At 30.8% G+C, this 16,522-nt stretch overlaps 2 protein-coding genes and 1 non-coding gene across 3 annotated transcripts; 2 read left to right on the forward strand and 1 right to left on the reverse strand.

Moving 5' to 3' along the window:
• Positions 1–1,886: 1,886 nt before the first annotated feature.
• LOC126840987 (cactin) lies at positions 1,887–7,236 on the reverse strand. The gene is given in 11 exon segments (XM_050577110.1): positions 1,887–2,058; positions 2,060–2,173; positions 2,252–2,396; positions 2,458–2,612; positions 3,051–3,240; positions 4,229–4,478; positions 4,550–4,726; positions 4,950–5,198; positions 5,267–5,847; positions 6,650–6,823; positions 7,013–7,236. Coding segments are annotated over 11 exon segments (2,136 nt in total). The 5' UTR covers positions 7,015–7,236; the 3' UTR covers positions 1,887–1,959.
• A 217-nt stretch (positions 7,237–7,453) lies between these two features.
• Positions 7,454–16,078, forward strand: LOC126840986 (translation elongation factor 2). The gene is made up of 14 exons (XM_050577109.1): positions 7,454–7,594; positions 8,903–9,311; positions 9,539–9,747; positions 9,948–10,072; positions 10,134–10,242; positions 11,337–11,450; positions 11,842–11,988; positions 12,043–12,144; positions 12,510–13,106; positions 13,168–13,377; positions 14,669–14,851; positions 14,916–15,048; positions 15,703–15,827; positions 15,890–16,078. Exons 1-14 carry the CDS (start codon positions 7,592–7,594, stop codon positions 15,956–15,958), a joined length of 2,535 nt encoding a protein of 844 aa, XP_050433066.1. The 5' UTR covers positions 7,454–7,591; the 3' UTR covers positions 15,959–16,078.
• LOC126841173 (small nucleolar RNA SNORD57) lies at positions 8,749–8,816 on the forward strand. Its single transcript, XR_007686140.1, has one exon. It is a non-coding gene; the product is annotated as a small nucleolar RNA SNORD57 (small nucleolar RNA).
• Positions 16,079–16,522: the final 444 nt, after the last annotated feature.

Below are 16,522 nucleotides of genomic sequence, written 5' to 3' on the forward strand. Positions count from 1 at the left end.
TTCTCTCACTCAAAGCATATTTTCAACCTATCACAGAAAAATACAGGTAGATATGGGGTTCCCTAATAAAAGTCAATAGATCACACAGTTTATTTAGCCTGGAAGCCGTGTCACGTGCCCGGCAAAAAAAAATAAAAGGACCACAAAGAGCGGGGGCCTAGTCGCGTCGTCAGCTATTGAGTTATAGAAGTTCGCTTAATTCTGACTTGGATTCGCAATTGGCGTAAAAAACACTATTATTCGGGAAATAAAAAATTGCAAAGAAATCTCACAAACTACGAACGTGCCAAATATGTTTTTTTATATGGAAATCTTATACTCAAAAAATAACTTTCAAATTCGAGTTTTTAGTTAGTTTTGAGCGTTTTGCAATACTATTATGACAACTCTAAAGTTTTAGCTTTCTAGTTTTTTTTTTTAATAATCTCTCAAATTATTTATTTAACAATTTTCTGTTTTGTTGTTTATGGATTACCATTGTGTAGTCCGGCCCTAGGGATTAACACCATTTTTTACCAAATATTCTGTTAATCACGCTCACAGTTATTACTACAATATTAAACACGGTTTTTGTTTAATGCGTTGTTAAAATGATTAAAAGTAATGGGCAATTTCGATTAATGTTTTCTCGGTCGTTTTGAGCGTAAAAATCACATACACCAAAAATTCAAATTCAATTTATTTTAAAACACTATTAGTTTGAGCATATTAAGTAATTTTTTGGATTAAAATAAAACGAATTGCAATTTTGAAAGAAACACAAATTATAATTATTTCAAAACTATTGTTTTAACTTTACTTAGGTGTGCACAATGGACCTACCGGTCTGAGTGCGCGGACCTTCTGGTATCCATTTATTGTTATTACATAATTTTTCTGTATTAGGCCTTGTTCATATATTGCCACGTGGAAAAATATTTTGCATAGTATTATTATATAATTTCAAAAGTTGTAGCTCATATAAATAGTAATAAAAGGTCTATTATTATTTATTATGTTCATAATAACAAGATAGGCTTTGTTAGCTGAACGCTCAATTTCTGTAGCTAACTAAAATATAATAATATGCAATCCTAAAAGCGGTATAGTTAATGAAATGATGACTCTTGGCCCTTTTATGTCGAACTCTGTATGTACAAGCTTGCTGACCTCTCCTGTGATAACCAATTATATTAAATTCTATCTGTCAAAAAAAAAATTCTATTTTTTTATGGACTTCGCATCATAACCCCGACCACACGAACGATAACCATGCTGATAATTGGGTCAAATGTTATTAGACTAGATAATGTGCATCAATAACCTTTTTTATTTAAATTATTATTTTCAAATTTATTCAATTTCATTTGTTGGAATTGTCCCCCAAACAAATCGGTAGGCATTTTTTAAGAAAATTGTTTGCTAGTTGCTACAAACGATAGATGTTTTTATTTACAGTTTAATCATTATAAATTATAACACTTAAACGTGTGCATTTCATTTATATTCATAACACATTTTTTAACTTGAAAACTATGATAAGATATATTTTTCTGAAAAATAATAGAATTACTTCTAAACTTCTATGGCTATACTATTTACTATATACATATGACATTTATTTGTAACACCACCCTGTACTGCTTTACACCGATTTGCTCCTTTCCAAAAAACTTATTTCCGGGGTAAAAAAAAATTAAACATACGATTACAAACACTATAATTTAAAAAAATAATAAAATACCAGAGGAATCCCAAAAAATTAAATAATAGAATTATAATGTATATAACCACATTGTCTATAAAATGTTTTACATTTATATTGACTGCACACTTATCAGACTTCCCTTAAGGGAGATTTTGTTTATTACAGTTAAGGTTGTTGAATAATCCAAAACTAAACCAAATTATTTAAAAACTAACAAAAAAGTCAATTTATTTTTTTTAAATTTACAGGTACAAAACAATAGGTTGTTATAGTTAGAAAGGCACATACGTTTCTAAACTATCTCCTATAGCGATATCGCTTAAAATGGAACCAAAGTTGAAAAATGTTGTTGTGGAATTGACAACGGAACCCTCGTTTATATGAATATTCCCATTCTCTATTAACTATTTTGAATGCAATATCTTCGTATGGTGGACCAGCGTGGAAACGTAACACTGCAAATTCTGGATTATCTGCACAAGCGGTCTAAAAGTAAAGCATAGTATTATTCATTTGTAAAAAAAAAAAATTTAATTAACTACAATGTATTTTTATTTAGCATACTAAGAAATATTGAGGCGTCGATCCTTTATTTATTAAATCTGGATAAAATATATTGAATTTGTACCCTTGAACAATTTTTGGCGGTGGATTATCCATATCATAATGGGTCTGATTGTATTTATTCCATTCAAATCCAGTGTGAACCCTAAAAATTATATCGAATTAGTATATTTAAGAACCCTTATGAATATAAACAATCGGATTACCTATTGAAATATCTCGGTTTACGTGGTCTGTATTTATCCGACCATAAATAAACTTGATTATCTAATTCGGATTCGACTGAAAATTCCGCTTCCTCGTTAGTCATCCCCTTTCTAGCTTCTTTTTGTAAAGCTCTTTCTTCAGCAGCCATGACATTCTGTTAAAATACAAATCTATTATGTAAATCATTGTCACATAAATCTTTAGGTGACACAAGTATATTAAATATACACATAATGTTATTCATATCTATAATAGGTATGATGATGATAGATAATATACTTTATGTATAACAAAATGATTTTTGTCATAAATTATGCACAATTATAATCCTATAATACTTTTTTTTTTTGTTAACTTTAGATTTAGATCAAGGTGTTCCGATAACAAAGCAAACAAACAACCCTAATGCAGTTGGCATCAAATATCGATGGTATCATGTGACTGTCAAACTCGTAAATAAATATACATTATTATTTACGATAACCGATACAGTAAATTTTTCAAAGTCAATTTAATAATTTATGACCACATTCGAATATATAAACTAACAATTGACACATTCAATAATTTATTATCGTGATAATAAACTCACCTCAATCCTTGTTCCCGTACCCTGCACTTGTAATCTGGCAAACGTCAGTCTTTTGAGGTCATCTTCTTCCGATACGACTAATGTTCCCAGTTCCAAACTATTTGGCGATACATACACAGGACTGTACCCATTAGATTCATAGTCAGTAATACACTCTTCGATTTTATTTTGAATTTCTTGTTCGGCATCACTAATGACATGTTTCAAATAATAAAATACTTTACTACATAATTAATATTAAATTTAAAAAAACATAAGCATTTTTTTTTATACCTGTGTCTATTTTATAGTATAAAATAAATGTTCTATGTATTTAAAATAAACTCATTATCATTATATCAGTATTGACCCAATAAATATATTTTGTTAGAGGACATTACACTGCCCATTTCTAAGAAGTAAAGTATAGGCAATTATTTTCAAAATCTTAATATAAAGGTTAAACTGTGATGTGTAACTAATAATTCAATAATTAGAACTCTTTTTTTTAATAGTTAATTTATTTTTCGGATTATCACAGCATCCTTACAGGGATTTAAAAAAAAATTTAATTTAAACATAGCTACGCAGAATGCGTTTAACTCAGTCCATAGATTTTAGAGCAAAAACACCTATAAAAGTTAATTATTATTTAAAAAAAGTAAAATAATGTGATTTTAAATGTTAAATATTAGGTTTATCAAAAATAGCATAAAACGCATGTTGCGTAGGTATATTTTAATGCTAGAAAATTGGGTATGTAGGCTATAGTGTTCTCTTAACTACATTCTCACAATACATTAAAAAAATATATCACTAAATATTTATTAATGGTTAAAAAAAAAAATGAAACCAAACTGAAATTTCAGTATTTAATTGGTTACTATAACTAAATAGGACCAAACCAGTAATGGACTTAGCAAGAACCAACTTTAGACATTCAAGGCTAACCCACTAGTACATCAACCCCTTAGCGGCTTTCAATAATTAACATAATGGAACGTGACAAATATAGTTCAGCCCATGAACACTTATAATAAATTGTCGTCTTTCAATTTCTTAACATTTTTAAATACATTAATCTATTCATTTTTATAAGAAAAACCTTATTGTCAAATAATAAAAAAAAAAATGATTGAATAACTTTTTAGTATGTTTCATTTAGAAATAACTATTTAAGTACAATTTAGTATAATCACCTCAATTCTTCAACGGAACATTGTGATTCTTCTCCTTCATTTGTATGATCTTTAGAAGTCGATGGCTCGTTGTGATCATGTTGTACATTGGCAGAAGACGATTGTTGTTTGGTTATATTTTTTTCACTACTTCCTTCGGCGACATCTAATTGTTTATCCTCTACAACTTTTTGCTGAGCCTTCAGTACCTCCAGCTTACGTTTTAATGTTTCATTATGGCGATCTCTTAACCTTGCTCTTGCAACATGTGCTAAAAAAAAAAAAAATGCATCGATTATTTAAACATTAAAAGTTAAGTAAATAAACCTTAAAAAATAATACCTTTGAGCTGAGACAACAACGTTTCCCAATATCCTATATCTACTCCTTCTGCCTTGCTATTAATTTTTTTCTCAATTTGTGCTTTTAACTGATCCAATTGCTCTGCGTTTTTACCTTTAAAAATTTGAGCGACTTCATTTGCCACCGATTGATGTATACCTTCTCGACGGCCAACGACTGTAAAAAACAATATTTAACATTAGCTTGCTTTTAGCAGAAAATCTAACTATTTCATAGGTGTAGTTTTAGTATTAAGGGTTGGGACCCGGAAAGCGATCATGTACTCCAACCTATAGGTCCATTATGCGAACCTTGTAATTGAAATTGTACTTCACATAAGTCTTATCTCCCCTATATCCTACAGAGTTTAATGCGTATTTTGTAGGTGTATATTATTTACCAGTGTACGCCGATTCAGTTTGTTTTTTTCTCATTTTATGCAATTCGTCTTCAACGATAACTGTTATATCGTTCCAATATTCAAAATTTTTTCCCTTTTCTAACTCCATATAAACTTTTATGTCAACAACAAGATCTTCCAAATCTTTCAAAACCAAACCGTTTAAATAAATATATGGCTCGTACATCTCTGCTGTGTCTACGTCATCTTCGTTACTTATATACTTAGCAAGAAGATCAATAGGTTTTGCTAAAACATTAAAGGAAAAAATTAAACTTTAAAATTACATTTTTTTAATTAGTTATTATATTTTTTACCTCGGCCATCATGAATTCGAATAGTTGATCTTAAACGGGCTTGTTCTAAATGAAACTGATCTTCGTTCTTTTCCCATTCTTTAAATTGTGCTGCCTCTTTAGTTCTTTGCATCATCGCCATTTCTTCGTCTCGCTGTTGCCTTTCCATTTCTCTTTCCATGCGTGACTTTTTTACTTTCTCTAATTCTCTTTTATTTTCTTCCATTTTTTGCCTGTTTCTCGCCTCCAGTTCTTCATGACTAACTCCTACTAGACCATCCTTAGCCAATTTTTTATCCCATACAAATGTGGATAACAAATTTGCATCACCAAAAGGATTATCAGCATTTGTATAATGAAGATAATCATTATCCCATCCCATAAGTTCTTTTCTTTTTCTTTCTTTCGCTTCTTTTTTCATTAAACGTCTAAAGCGTTTTTCTTCTGGTGTCTCCATAGCTTTTGCTAATTCTTTTTGATTTTTTCGTTCTTCTTCTAATCTCATCCTTTCTTTTTGTAAACGCTCTAATAGTTTAGCTTCGTCATTACTAGATTTTGATGATGACGAAGAAGATGACGATGATGAATCTTTTGATGAAGACCTATAAATAAACAAAATAAAATATATTTTAACTTAAATTTAATTAAAAGAAATATGATCAAATAATAATATATTATTATTCAACTAATTAATACTATACTATTCTTATACTATACTATCATTTTTTGTGGAGAAGTATATTTTTAATATTTTTATTAATTATCAAAAATTATTTATAATATATTTATCTATTCCTCCATACAATTATAATATATTTATATTCATTATTTTTTTTTAAATATCAATTATTTTTAATTACCAATAAGATTTGTATCTTAGTTTTAGTAGTTTATCTTAAGATGTAAATAGCAAGTAAGTAAATCAGTAAAATCATTTTTATAGGAAGACCACTGTATACAAAATATGTGACCTACATAGCGACTGCAACAACAAAGAAGGGTGTATCTCATCTCAATTTTGAAAAAAAAAATTTCTTTTTTTAAATTGATACCACGAGTTTTTTTTATTATCGATGAAAAAGGTAGTATCTTGAATATGTTAATCAAAATCTCATTGCTCGATTCAAGATATGACCGGTTTTACAGAACTCACTTTGTATTAGTTAAATGGGTTAAACTAACCCATTGTTAGTCACGCTGCAGGTAAAAAAGAGCGCTATCAGATTTAGTCACACTGTGACTCAGATAAGAATTGTATGCCAGTCACACTTTATTTAAGTGTGACCAAAAGACGCGGAGCTAACAGAGGATAAAAAAAATTTTAATTAATAAAAAACAATCTTTGTTGCAGCAGTCGATATAAGCCACGTAAAGCATTAGTTTACACCCTTAATTGTACTATACCTTCTGCTTCTGCTTTTATGCTTAGATTTTGATTTTGATTTAGATTTATATCTCTTTTTAGATGAACTCTTTTGTTGTCTCCTATGTTTATAGTCCTCATATTTGTCATCAGTTTTCTTATTTCTGTTACGATCTCTCGATCTAGAATCATGTCTAGATACATATGCAGATGACCTAAAAATAAAATAAAATTAACCGTTTAGACTTCATAACTTTAAGTTTCAAATTGTGTTAATCGCTTCATATCAACTTGGTATTAAATTGGATAAATGTAATGTTGCAATAGTTTTTTTTTTTTAAAGTCAAAACAAAAAATTCTTTTAACTGTTAAAGTATTCATAAATAATAACAAACATTACTTACATATTAACTTATGTTGTTTTTAACGTATTCAAATTTATAACATGTTAGAACAACGTCTTCTCAAAATTTTTTACCTTTAGGCTACAGAAAATAGGGCAAAAAAAAATGTAATATATTTTTAATATTTTACACCTTTAGACTTGTTGTTAATTGTTATTAATTACTATAATTTATTACAAGATAAAGTTATAACTTCAGAGCGCAATAATGTTGTTTGCTTTATTGTTATCATCGACTTTTTATTGTGCCATGGAGCTATCATAACAATGGTATCGTACGAGTTGTGATAAGCAGTGAACCATTGAGTAGCTGTTATCCGTTGAGTGAGGTTGGCCAACGTGGTTACCGCTGGGCAATTTGTTTCACAACCGTTGTCGGTGGTGGGGAGGGGGGTATTATGTTCGTCGGTGCAACGTGTCATGGCGACCGTTGGACGCTGCGGGGTGAGGGAGAGGGAGTAGAGGTACTCGGCCGTAGCTCTCGACGGTAACAGCGGTCCTTTCTGTTGCAACGTCGTCTCGTCGACACTCGTGCAACAACAGTTTTTCGACCTAGAAATTTATCCGAAAACATCCAAAAATGGTAAGTATTGATCAGATTTATTTACGTATTTACACTATAAGCTATTGTCACCCGATCCGAATTTACTTTGATCGATTCGGTTTTCGATATTTTTGCCGCTCTAGCCGGCACTTTAAAATAAAGGAATTGACGTGGGTACGATGTGTTGGCATTCCACGGGATTGAAATCTCTCTCTTGGTTTTTTTTTCTTTTGCATTAATTACACGCTGAACTAATTACCGTAAACTACCCTACTATGTTAGGGGTAGTGATACAATTAGTTCTCCTACTTTTTCTGATAATGCAATACAACACCGTTGACAATTTTTAATAGTAAATTATTAATTTGCCCAATCCTCTGCTTGTAAAAGTAGGTTTTTCATTATCGAAGACGCTGCCCCTTTGGTTTTAGTTGCATCAAACTCTATTCAAAATAATTTTTAAATCAAAACGGCCCATGGTCGTTTACTATTTTAAAAGTATCCATCAAATATTTGTGCACCTCTTCGTAACTTTAAAAAAATTATACCTAACCTCCTAACCGTAGCAATATGTTTTATGTCATAATAATAATATTTTAGAAATACTTTGCACGTCTTGCTGTTTTATATAGTAAATAAATTAAATAAACTTATGTTAATGTGTATTATGTTAATATTATTTTATGGGGGTTAAGGGATTTTTTAATACCTATTTATTAATAATTGTTTATTGTTAAAAATTAACTGTTCAAAGTCCAATCTACTATAATACGTTGTGTTGGCTATTTCATTACTGTCATGACATATGCATTATTTGCAATATTTCAGTTGAATACATTTATTGATTTCGTTTTTCTTTAAAAAAGTTACTTTAAACTGAAAGTAGTCAGCGGCCCTTAAAACTAATGTTATTCTGATCAACTAAGTAACATTATTTTACAATAAAATGTAATATAATTATTTTGTTTTACATTTTGATAAAACGCACAAATAACCTTCTTTTAATCTCTAATAATTTTTAAAGGGAGATAACCTTTTTTTTTTAATTCAATTTATCTTAGCATTCAAATTTCTAGTTTTTGGCAATCTAGGATAATAGAATAGGATAACTTAAGTGATGTCATAATACTATTTGGTTAATATGCCGATATCTTTATCTAAATACATTTTTCTTTGTGATCAATGTTTAAAAACATGAATGATGACCCTTTAACAACCTGACCATTCGTGGAGGTAAAAACTGATTTAATGAGTCTGACATTTTAATTTAATAAAGTTTAATAGATAATTAAATAAAATATGTATATAGTTGTATAAATATTTTTTTAAACTAAATCTTTATTTTAGGTGAACTTCACAGTAGATGAGATCCGTGGCATGATGGACAAAAAACGGAATATCCGTAACATGTCCGTCATTGCTCATGTGGATCATGGAAAGTCAACCTTGACCGATTCTTTGGTATCCAAAGCTGGTATTATTGCTAATGCTAAGGCTGGTGATATGCGTTTTACCGACACACGTAAAGATGAACAAGATCGTTGTATCACAATCAAGTCTACCGCTATTTCTATGTACTTCGAATTGCAAGAGAAAGATTTGGTCTTCATCAAGAACCCTGACCAACGTGATGTGACAGAAAAAGGATTTTTGATCAACTTGATTGATTCACCTGGGCACGTTGATTTCTCTAGTGAAGTCACTGCTGCTCTTCGTGTCACTGATGGAGCTTTAGTTGTTGTCGATTGTGTCTCTGGTAATTAATAATTATCTTATATTTTATTTACATGTATCATGTATCTATTATCAGTTTAATACTTTACTACGATTAGTTTCTCTATGGGCAGATTACTGTCTAAAGAGAAAGACTACCGTTATCGTCTTAGGCGACCTAACTAGGCCTTAAAAACATATTCCTGATAATAAATAGTAAAATAAAGCCATACACAATAATAATCATTTTAAACAATGCAAATTATTTAGGTGTGTGTGTTCAAACTGAAACTGTGTTGCGTCAAGCTATCGCTGAAAGAATTAAGCCTATTTTGTTCATGAACAAGATGGACCGTGCTCTTTTGGAATTGCAATTAGAATCTGAAGATCTGTATCAGACTTTCCAACGTATTGTTGAAAACGTAAATATCATTATCGCCACATACTCAGATGACAGTGGTCCAATGGGTGAAGTTCAGGTAATAATTAACTTTTCAAATAAATAAAATCTAAGTAAATTAATCTTTATGATGATACATAAACTAACTATTGACAGTAGTATGAAATATATTTTTACCCTTCTCCACGTCTGAAAGATTATTTTTACATTTATAGTTATTAGTATTGCTTGCTTTGATAACACATAAATATTTTTTTAAGAACTTAAACAAATGTGTAGGTTGACCCTAGCAAAGGAAGTGTTGGTTTTGGATCTGGTCTACACGGATGGGCTTTTACTTTGAAACAGTTCGCTGAAATGTATGCTGAAAAATTCAAGATTGACGTTGTGAAGCTTATGAACAGGTAAAGTATTGCTGTCTCTATTGATTTACTGTATACATTTTGTATATATTTTTAATTATAGACTTTGGGGTGAGAACTTCTTTAACACCAAAACAAAGAAATGGGCTAAGCAAAAGGATGATAATAACCAACGATCATTCAACATGTACATCTTGGACCCTATTTACAAAGTATGTAAACATAATTTATTTTTATTAATTGCCGTTATTAAACATAACTAACAACAATGATGATATTCTTGCACACCAATGCTTCTGATATATTTGACGATATCATAAGAACGGCCGACTGATGTTGCTTACAAATATAACATAAAAAAATATTCCTTAGAATGATGTACACTTGTAAATACTAGTTATTTTTTGTACACATTCATACAACTCATATTTTTAACCTTAAGCGCTCGCACTTGAAGTTTTTACACCACCTTTGATGATAAACAACGCACTGCATTTAAATGCGTAATGTCAGCCTGGTGTAATTTTTGCTATTTTCTAATGAATAGATTATCAAGCGTTGCGACCACCTATAGGATTTTCAGAAATGCTTATAAGTTAATGTAAGAACATCTTGAGAGAATAAATTTATTTTTCTAGTACAATTTAAAGTTAAAATTGGTAGACTTATGATGATGTTCTTGCACACCAATGCTCCTGTAATACTAATTGAAGATATCTTAAGAACGGCCGTCTGAAGTCTCTTAAAAATACCACTTTTGCTTTTAAAAAATTTTCTTGGAATGCTTATATTTCAAATTTTGTTAACTTCAATATAAAAAAACTCCATGTGATAAAAAAAATTTTATCCGGTATTAGATATTATTTATAGTTAAAAATTGGTAAACCAGTGATGATGTTCTTGCACACCAATGCTTCTGAGATCTTCATGAAGATATCTTAAGAACGGCCGTCTGAGGATTGAAATACCAATTTTTATTTTATAAAAAAAAAATTTAAGAATAAAATAATTTACCAGTGATGAATATTAAGCACACCAAACACAACTGATGTTCTTTGACGATGCCTTTAAGAACGGCCGACTGAGATAATTTGTATTTGTTTTTTTCAATCTATAAACCTCTTAGTTATAACCTTCATTTTTACAAACCTATGATGAATATTTATCACAGACCTGTTCTGAAATATTTTGGAGATATTAATTTTTAGTTATCTGACGGTTTGATTTTACAAAAATTAATCATTGAAATTTTTAATTGGATTGTTCATCCTACATATTAGTATTAATTAATTTAATAATTTTTTAGGTCTTCAATTGTATCATGAACTATAAGAAAGATGAAGCCACTGACCTTTTGAAAAAACTTGGAATTGAGTTAAAACATGAAGATCAAGACAAAGACGGAAAAGCTTTATTAAAGGTAACTATATAATAACTATATTTAATGTAATACTTGAAGTAAATATTTTTTTCTCTTAATCTTACGATGATGATGAAATATTATTCAGAAAAAGAATACCATGTAGATATTCCTAGTTAACCCTTCTCCATCTGAGTTAGAATTTTCAATAGTTTTACAACTTAATTGAGAGATTTTACTAAACATTTATTAACTTCAAGTATTACAGAAAATATTTTTCTTCTCTTAACTTAACGATGATGATGAAATATTATTCAGAAAAAGAATACCATGTAGATATTCCTAGTTAACCCTTCTCCATCTGAGTTAGAATTTTCAATAGCTGCACAACTTCATTGAGAGATTTTCCCTAACATTTATATGCTATTATTTTTGTTGTTAATATCAATAGGTTGTTATGCGTACCTGGTTACCTGCTGGAGAAGCTTTACTTCAGATGATTGCTATTCACTTGCCATCCCCTGTTGTTGCTCAAAAATACCGTATGGAAATGTTATACGAAGGTCCTCACGATGATGAAGCCGCCCTTGGAGTGAAGGTATTTTATTTTTTATAATTAATTTGCTAAATACTAAAATATTATTTATTACAGAACTGTGATCCTGATGCACCACTTATGATGTACATTTCCAAAATGGTGCCGACTTCTGATAAAGGACGGTTCTACGCTTTTGGACGTGTGTTCTCTGGAAGGGTTGGTAAAAAGTATCATAAATAATAGCAAATATTTAGTATTCGGCCTATAATAGTGATATTTGTTTTAGTCAAACATTTTTATATTCACCCACGTATACTTATTATCTAAGTAGTTGTAATTTTTAATCGGATCTTTTTTTTTATTGACTGGATAATGAATGCTATTGGGTACTTGATAATTTTCAATCTTAATACTTCAGGTTTTTCATATTTTTTTTAATTAAGAAACATCACTAGTAAAAAGAGAACTATTAAAAAAGTTGAAAATGATTGTCTTCAATATTTATTGAGTTATATGTTCAAAGAATAATGTAACTTTTGTTATGAAGGATGTTGTTTAAATGTGAATGATATAAATTTTAGGTTGCCACTGGCATGAAAGCTCGTATCATGGGACCCAACTACACTCCAGGAAAGAAAGAAGATTTGTACGAAAAGGCTATCCAAAGAACAATTTTGATGATGGGACGTTATACTGAAGCTATTGAAGACGTTCCCAGTGGTAACATCTGTGGATTGGTCGGCGTTGATCAGTTTTTGGTGAAAACTGGAACGATCACTACATTTAAGGATGCCCACAACATGAAGGTGATGAAGTTCAGTGTATCCCCTGTGGTGCGCATTGCTGTTGAGCCCAAAAATCCTGCTGACCTGCCCAAATTGGTTGAAGGACTTAAACGTTTAGCGAAGTCTGATCCTATGGTCCAATGTATTATTGAAGAATCTGGTGAACACATTGTTGCTGGTGCTGGAGAATTACATTTGGAAATTTGCCTCAAGGACTTGGAAGAAGACCACGCTTGTATCCCAATCAAGAAATCAGACCCAGTTGTGTCATACAGAGAAACTGTCAATGAAGAATCAGAAATTATGTGCTTATCAAAATCGCCCAACAAACACAACAGATTGTTCATGAAATGTGAACCCTTCCCAGACGGTTTGGCTGAAGACATCGAAGGTGTAAGTAAAAAATGTTTAATTTGATAAAGAATGATCATCTAATAAATAATTTTATGTTTAGGGACAAGTCAATCCTAGAGATGAATTCAAAGCACGTGCCCGTTATCTAGGAGAAAAGTATGAATACGATGTGACTGAAGCACGTAAAATTTGGGCTTTCGGTCCAGATGGTACTGGTCCCAACTTGTTAATTGACGTCACAAAGGGAGTACAATATCTTAATGAAATTAAAGATTCCGTTGTTGCTGGTTTCCAATGGGCCACCAAAGAGGTAATACATTTGTATATTTTATTAACTTCATTTGCCGTGATGATACATTATTATATCTTTCGCGGTTTCCACCAGATGACCTTTCTGGTTAAGTGATGGCTGAAAGTGTCTGAGCAAAGTAAATACTATTATGGACAAAATAAGAACTTTAAATTAAACTATAAACTTACACTGATGATACACTTTATATTCTTTCGCGGTTTCCACCAGATGGCCTATTAGGTCACTATGATGGCTGAAAGTGTCTGAGTACTACAATGTTGTAGTTTTTATTTCTTTTGATTTTTCAATACAATTTTATAAAATAACGGATGTACACTAAATAAAACTATGATGATACAATATTATATCTTTCGCGGTTTCCACCAGATGACCTTGCTGGTCTAGTGATGGCTGAAAGTGTCTGACTTATAATAAACATGTTTTTAGCCTCGATTATACTAATTGAATTTACTATCTAATTGAGTGTCGATTAAAAAGTGTGAAACAATTAACCGGTTAAGTGAATGGCTAACTCTCAGTTTATTGATATGACAGTCCCTATTACGAGGAGCTAGTTAAGTAGCAATAGGTGAATTCATAAACGACTAGCTAGTAATTTTATCTAGTGTAACCGAAGCTTAAATTTGTAATTTTAGCGATATTTTCATTTAATTATGCAGAAAACTTTTATGACATGTTATTGAATTATAACTATGATGATAATAATTAATATCTTTCGCGGTTTCCACCAGATGGCTTTGCCCAGTGATGGCTGAAAGTGTCTGAGTACAAATATATATAACTACTAAAATAAATAAAATATTTTACTCAAAACCTATAATTACCACAATAAAAAAATATATATATACTAGGTGCTTGGTTTAATAAATACAATTGCAACTTCATTATCGTGATAACAGCAGCGAGGTGTGTTCACAGTTTAAAAGGTGTGAAAAATGAAAATGCATATCAGATAGAGGTGTAGTGGAAGTGCAGCTCTTCAGCATACAGGAAGTCTAGAGTTCGAACCCCAACTGAGCCGTTAGTTTTATACGTTTTTATACCTCTTATTACTTAAAACTCGCTCCGCAGTATACTTTAAAAGTTGAGAAAATCTGCATAATTGGATAATAAATGTGCTATGATGATACCCTAATATATCTTTCGCGGTTTCCACCAGATGGTAATAATTACCAGTGATGGCTGAAAGTGTCTGAGTGTGTTTAAAACAGCTTGTGTTAACTAAAAAAAATATAATGCAAATTATTATAAAAATATTTTAAATGAATATTATATTGTTTTTTTCTAGGGAGTCTTGGCTGAAGAAAACATGCGTGCAGTTAGATTCAATATTCACGACGTTACATTACACGCTGATGCCATTCATAGAGGAGGTGGTCAAATTATTCCAACCGCTCGTCGATGCATGTACGCTTGTATTTTATCTGCCCATCCCAGGATTATGGAGCCGGTGTACTTGTGTGAAATTCAGGTTTGTTAATAGAATTTTTGTTGTTAATCAATTTACTTGAATAATGTATTTTATTGTTTCTCAGTGTCCCGAAGTCGCAGTTGGTGGAATTTACAGTGTTTTGAACAGACGTAGAGGACACGTATTTGAAGAAAGTCAAGTAGTTGGAACTCCTATGTTTGTCGTCAAAGCATATTTGCCTGTCAATGAGTCTTTCGGTAAGTTTTGTTCCTTGCTTATTTTGTTCATTAAATTATTTAAAGCCATTATTTGCCTCTGCTACTTTCACATGATAGAGTAACGGACTTTCCTTTTGTGGCAAAATTAAAATTGAGATAGATGTCGCTATGTTTATCAGGTTTTTATCTGATACAATACACACATATTATCACAAAAATTTAAGACATAATAAATTGAATAGGATAAAATTTGGCCACCTTTTGCCTCTTTCACTTTCATTTAATAAAGTGTTGGACTTTCCTTTAGTGGCTAAAACAAATTTTAGGTGTATGTCGCTATGTTGACCAAATTTTTTATCTGGTACAATACACTCATATAACCACAAAGAGATCCTTATTTCTGGTTGCATGATGTATGCTTCTTGTATTTAAAAACTTCCAGCACAAATGCATCACTCTGTAGTTGGCGGGCGGGTTTTTATTCGTCTGTGAACGGAGACAGTGTTGATAGTGCTTATGGAAGAATAGAAAACATAACCGAGCTTTTCAGAACGCTGTTGTAGGACCTCTATCTTTATGTCCGATGACGACATTTTGCTATGATCAGCTGGAACATAATGTACTTCGGTGTTAATTACATTAAAAAGGTGTCTAGCTGTAACAAGCTCTAATTTTTATCATTTCTATACACAGGATTCACAGCAGATTTGCGCAGCAATACTGGTGGACAAGCTTTCCCACAATGTGTGTTTGACCACTGGCAGGTATTCCCTGGTGATCCGTGCGAACCTGGAACTAAGACATACACTGTTGTTATGGTAAGTCTTAACAGTAACAATACTTGACGAGCGAAAATACTAAAATTATTTTTTACTTGTAGGATACACGTAAACGCAAGGGTCTCAAGGAAGGATTACCAGACATTAACAATTACTTCGATAAATTGTAAACATAATGTTAACTCTACAATTTCCGCATATATTTTTTTTATTATTTTATTGTTAAACACAATAGTACCGAGAATTTGATGTATTTATTTCCATATATAAATATTATTTTTTGGTTTTAATTTTGAACAACACTTGTTATGACTTTTGATAAAAAAAAAAAAAAAACCAATTGTCTTTTGTTAGAAATATTCAGCATGAACTGGTTTATATTTTCTCTCTTTCCAAATGTTCAATAGTTACTTAATTTTATGAATCTGAGAATATTTTATCATCACTTCTGTTAAGATTAATCTTGTCTTGCTCTCGGTCAACATTCTCGTCGAGATAATATTATGTGCGACATCAAAGAATAAAGTCTGGTATTGCTGTGCATGTGCCACTAAAATACCTAATAAAACAAAAATCTATTTTGTTATTTCCTTTTATTTTTTATTGTTTTTACGTTTATACCAATACAAAGTTAGCCTAAATCGATATTACCTAATTTTAAATACCAATGATGTGTGTGTCTGCTTGTTAAAAAAACTACCAATAACTTTGTTTTACAAGCAATAATTTCTAAT

This window comes from Adelges cooleyi, unplaced genomic scaffold, assembly GCF_023614345.1.
Source record: "Adelges cooleyi isolate 19-005CV unplaced genomic scaffold, UGA_ACOO_1.1 ACOO_flye_CR_arks_rails_tigmint_CR_PRNA_376, whole genome shotgun sequence".
Taxonomy (NCBI): domain Eukaryota; kingdom Metazoa; phylum Arthropoda; class Insecta; order Hemiptera; family Adelgidae; genus Adelges; species Adelges cooleyi.